At 36.1% G+C, this 5121-nt stretch overlaps 1 protein-coding gene across 1 annotated transcript; it reads left to right on the forward strand.

The window, feature by feature from the left end:
• The first annotated feature begins 346 nt into the window (after positions 1-346).
• Positions 347-2037, forward strand: LOC117170574. The gene is made up of 2 exons (XM_033357413.1): positions 347-955; positions 1712-2037. The coding sequence occupies exons 1-2, from the start codon at positions 688-690 to the stop codon at positions 1744-1746; spliced, it is 303 nt and encodes a 100-aa protein (XP_033213304.1). The 5' UTR covers positions 347-687; the 3' UTR covers positions 1747-2037.
• The last annotated feature ends 3084 nt before the right edge of the window (positions 2038-5121 follow it).

The following is a 5121-nucleotide window of genomic DNA, read 5'->3' on the forward strand; positions in this document are numbered from 1 at the left end:
TATAAATAATATTTATATAATTTATATTTTATACTTTATACTTATTTATATTTTATTTATATTTATTTTAAATTTATTTTATATATTTTAAATATATATTATATTTATATTTTACACTTGAAGTAACGTAACCTCAAAATACATGCATTAAAGAGGCGCGCGAAGTATTCAAATCATGAGAATCGCCAGCCCAGCATCGAAATCTGGAAATATTAAAATCCCAATCTCTTCATTTTATTTCAAAGCAGATAGATATATAAATAGAAACGCCGAAGTGTTCCGACCGGCAATCGTGCACCTTCGAGTTTTCAAACTGAGAAGAGGAGAAATGGGTTGCTCGCGCAACCCAGGCTTTTACATCGTCTCCTACCATATTCACACGGACATAGACGTGTCATAGTATTGGACCACGTCTCGTTTCAGATCTGGGATCACTGACGAGCTCTAATGAGGCTTTCCACCAGTGCGCGCTTTTCGCGGTAGAATCCGTCCAGCCGATTGACTTAGGCCTACGGACCACTGGGGTTGCTATTGGCTGTACGTGCGCCAGCTTTAATATGGCGGCCGGCCTCCCCTCTCCTGCCAGCGTGTGTTTGCTCGTTCACATGGTGTTGCAAGGTTGGTTGGGTCTGCTGCGGTGGTCCATCCGGTGCTGCCGAGTGTAAAATAGTTGCGGTCGCCGAACAAATGCCTCGTGCTAACTGTACCTGGAGGAGCGTCGCGAACTTAGTGCGCAGTCCCACCCGCATTCAACACTTTCGCCTATGGATTCTGGTGAAAGGCTATGGTTCTGGCTACTCCGCGTTTACAACTGCCAGACAGTTTCTAGGTTTCTGGGTTAGGTTGGACTGCACAATGTCAAGATTTCGGCATCTCAGTCATTCGTCGCCGTGGAGTTGTCATCCGGGTCCTCTTTTGGTGCTTCTCTCGTCCACCCCGATCCTTCACACACAAGGTTTGCTACTATTATATGTTTTCATTTGAATTTTAACCAGGTTCCCTCTTTTACTTTCGTTTCGGTATATTCGGTATTCTTGCGTTCTTTTTACGAATGGCTAATACAATGGCTAACCTTCCTACTACTTAATGTTCGGGTGTGATTACATTGAGAACATCGTTGATGATAAATTGATAATAATAAAATAAGAACTTTGATCATGATAATAAAATTAGTTTGAATCAACTTGAAATAGCCACTTGAGAAACTTTGCTATATATATATATATTAGGGTGAGTCCATTTTTTTCTATGTAGCGTACTCACTCACGGTGTTCTTTGTACAATTTAAAGAATTTTTGCCCAAAAAACCATACCTCTTAAATGAAAAAGAAAAAACACGTTTTTTTATCTGGAAGAATGTGTTGCCAGGGGGTTTCGGGGTCGAGGAATCCCATATCGATTGTATGCAATTAAAGACAAAAATTCGATATTTTCTTTGTTTACTCGCTAAATGAACAAAGCATATTTTTTCCTTATTTCACTTTATATGGAGAGACGGCAAACAACACTTATTTAATGCACAAAACAAAATCATTTGTCTTTTGCTAACACCATGCACTTTTTTATTAATAATTTCAGATTTATTAATTTTTAGAAATATTTATATCACATCGCTTGAAAATAGTAATGTTTTAACACATACCTTTTTATTTTCTGGAATAGTTCATTCCTTTGTGGCTCATTTATTTAATTTCGTTTTATTTATTTTTAGGAAAAATTATAACTTTATTGTTTACACTTCATTGAAATGGCGATCAAACAAGAACGACACAGTAAGGTCCGAGTGCTTGCGGCTGTGTGTATACTTGTCTTTCTGCGGAACGGAGACACGCTCAATTGTTGGCTTGCGTGTCCAAACGAGTTTTAGAACAGGATGCAGAAGAAGCTATATCGGTGAAACTAGAAAGCCCTGAAAAATTCCCTAGACTTGAAAGCAATAAAGATTTTCAAAAATAACTCGTTCTCGATTTTTTTCCAAAACTCGTCTTTCCGTTTCTGCCATTACTGAATTCAATAGAACTTTTTTCATTCTAATTTCATATGTTTTTATCTTTTAAGTTGAATTTGTGATTCCACTATGACAGAGTCAAATATTCGTAGATTTTCGCAACAATTTCGTCAATTTTCCTCCAAAAAGGCAAAACAATAAAAAGAATGTACAGAAAAGCTTTCTGGGGGCATTCAAAAATTAAAATGAATGCCAAAAATGGATTCCTCGACCCCGAAAACTCCCGGCAACACATTTTTCTAGATAAAAAAATGTATTTTTGTCTTTTTGATACAACATCTGAGTCACTTTTTGAAAAAAAACCTACCTTGAAAAATTAGGAGGCTCGAAATTCATTTTAGAGCTATGGTTCTTTGGGAAAAAATGCTTAAAATGATGATATATGCTCAGAATCGAAGGTAAATAGGTTATTGTTAGAGCAGGGCCCTTTATCAGAAGTTAAATTTCATCAAAAAAGGCAAAAAAGGCAACACATAATTTTATACTTGTGTTGACTGTACTATAAGGTAGCGACACACGGACCGTTTAAGGAAAAGAGAATATTAAAATGAACGCGATTGACTTGAGATTCTTTTGAATAATATTACAGTATCGAAGCGTAATATTATTATACGAGTATTCGAAACACTAAGACGATTAATTAGTATGCTAAATATTAAAAATATGATGAATCTCCATTTCAAGAATTAACACTATCAAAAAATGATTTTTTTATATGAAGCAACAAATGACTCGTGAAACAGGGCCCATATATTTTTCATACTGCTCCGAGTCGTCAAGTGACGATGATTTGCCTAGATTTTTGCCAAATATTCTATAATATAAGTTAGCCGTGGGGTTTAGTTGTGAAGGAATGCGTTAGTGCTTTAGGTAAGTTAGGTTCGAATCCTGCAGTAGCCATTTCGATTTTTCAAACGATTGAATGTGCGATTATGTATGACGTGAATAAATTAGGTATATAATAATATACCTCCTCCTTCAGAAGGCTAAAGATTTTGGTGGAGCGAGTTATTTTTGATATATTGGTATAAGATTCTTGTATGCTTTGTATGGCAACGTCAAAAGATGCTTTCACGCTTTCGAATAAAATATATTAATATCGTTTTAAGATCGTTTCCTAACTTTAATATGGTAAATTTTTAATTTTCGTAGGTTTTATAACAGTTAATGCAACACACTTTCCATTTTTTCAAACAAAAATATTAGTTTTGCTGGCGGACAACTATTATATTAATATAACAAAAAGTCTTTCAGTGTATACCTTGGTAGCTTATTCACTTCCCGCGTAGAAAAAATTCAGTGGGTGACCCATGGCTCAACAATGGCACAAGCGTGGGTTGAGTGTGGGGTGAGTGTGGTTTAACCACGTGGTAGGCATGGAGTAAACGTGGGGTAAGTGTTGAATCAGCGTGGCTCATGATTGGGCCTATGTTCACCCACGATCGTCCCATGATTATAAACAATGGTTCAAACATGGCTAATGGTCTCTCTGCCATAATTCGCCCATGGTTGAACGTGATTTGGTTAAAATTGAACTATGGAAAAACTTTCGAAGATGGAAACAATCTATTAAATTTAACTCACTTTTTAGAAAGGATTGGTAGATAAATATTTTCCTTTATTGGACTATGCGCAATTTACTTAAGAACTAGCGTGAACCCTTGCTCTTGTCCGTCTTTCATGTTTAGGAAACGCTGAACATAAATAAATATTCTTTAGAACATGTAAATGTGCTAAAAAATTAGGCTGCAAAATAGAAATCTTAGGTTTGCAAATAGTCTGCACGTCTCTGAGTGATAAGTTCACTACCCGGGTGCACTGGGTTGCGTACCAAGTAGCTTAGAATGTATAATACGAGAACTTTTTAAAAATTAAAATTTCGTGAATAAAGAAAACAATTCCAAATACTAAGTCAATGATTGGATTGTAACGGATCGCGCATCACTTACTTTAGCACTTTCTCTACGAGAACTTAAAAAAATGGTAATATTCCAATAGACAAACTAATTTAAAATGGTAGTCAACAACTTGGGTGCATCGGATCGTGTACCAGGTCGTTCAAAATATCTTTCATGGAGTTATTTTGCGCGGTCCAGTCCACAAGAATCGTCGGCCTATTATGAAAAAATATTTTGGTTGTTGGAACAATTTAAATTTTCAAAAAGTACTTGTAGAATACGTGCTAAGCTATCCGGTACACGAGTCGGTGCACACTGGTTGTTTATTCAGCATTTGGATATGTTTTCGTTATTCACAAAATTTAAATTTTTTAAAAGTTGTCGCAGAATACGCAATAAAGTTCCTGGTGTTCGATCAGGTGCCCCCGGATCGTTGACTCAATATTGGTAGTTATTTTGGCAGTTGTCGCAATTAGAATTCTTAACAAGTTGTTGTAGAATACGTGCTAAGCTACTTGGTGCGCGACCCCGTGCAGGCGGGTGGTGAACTTATAGAGACGTGCAGACTCTTGGAAAACATAAGATTGTCATTTTAAACGCGTGCTGATTTTCTCTGACACTTATACTCACTCTATGATTATGCCATTGTTAAGCCATAGTTTGCCTGTTGAACCTATTCCACGCGTGTAAAGACGGAAAGATAGATGAAGATTTAGATGAGCGCATATATAAATTTTAGAAGTTTATTGGTAGAGCAGGATCCCTTATCAGAAGTAAACATGTATCAAATGAAGGGAAAAAGGTAATACTCAATTTTATATTTGTACCGAATATACTATAATAACTATAATAACTGTAATAGTACTATAATAACCTATAAAAAAAGATAGGAATAAAATTAATGCGATTGACATGAGATTCTTCACCCCGGTGAAGTTGATCGCTCCAAGTTCACATTTGAAAAATTTTCTTGTTACATACGTTTGTATGTGGTTTGTGCTGATGGTATATTTCATATTTTCGTTTGTACCCTCTTGATCGCCCGGTTAGAGGAAAGTCAAAATATCGTACCATCCCCTAGAAATGTAAATTACTTAAATTTTTCTTTTGCATACGTTTTTACTCAGCTGTAATGTTGGTACATTTCACATTTTCGTTTGTACCCTCTTCGATGCCCGGCAAGGGAAATTCTGAATTTCGTTTCATCCGCCCAAA

This window comes from Belonocnema kinseyi, chromosome 4, assembly GCF_010883055.1.
Source record: "Belonocnema kinseyi isolate 2016_QV_RU_SX_M_011 chromosome 4, B_treatae_v1, whole genome shotgun sequence".
Classification (NCBI taxonomy): Eukaryota; Metazoa; Arthropoda; class Insecta; order Hymenoptera; family Cynipidae; genus Belonocnema; species Belonocnema kinseyi.

Bases quoted from the DNA above. Each gene is read 5' to 3' on its own strand.
- LOC117170574 (XM_033357413.1), top strand. From the start codon at position 688: ATGCCTCGTGCTAACTGTACCTGGAGGAGCGTCGCGAACTTAGTGCGC. The intron at 956-1,711 runs GTTTGCTACTAT...ATTTATTTTTAG, and splicing joins CCCGATCCTTCACACACAAG to GAAAAATTATAACTTTATTG.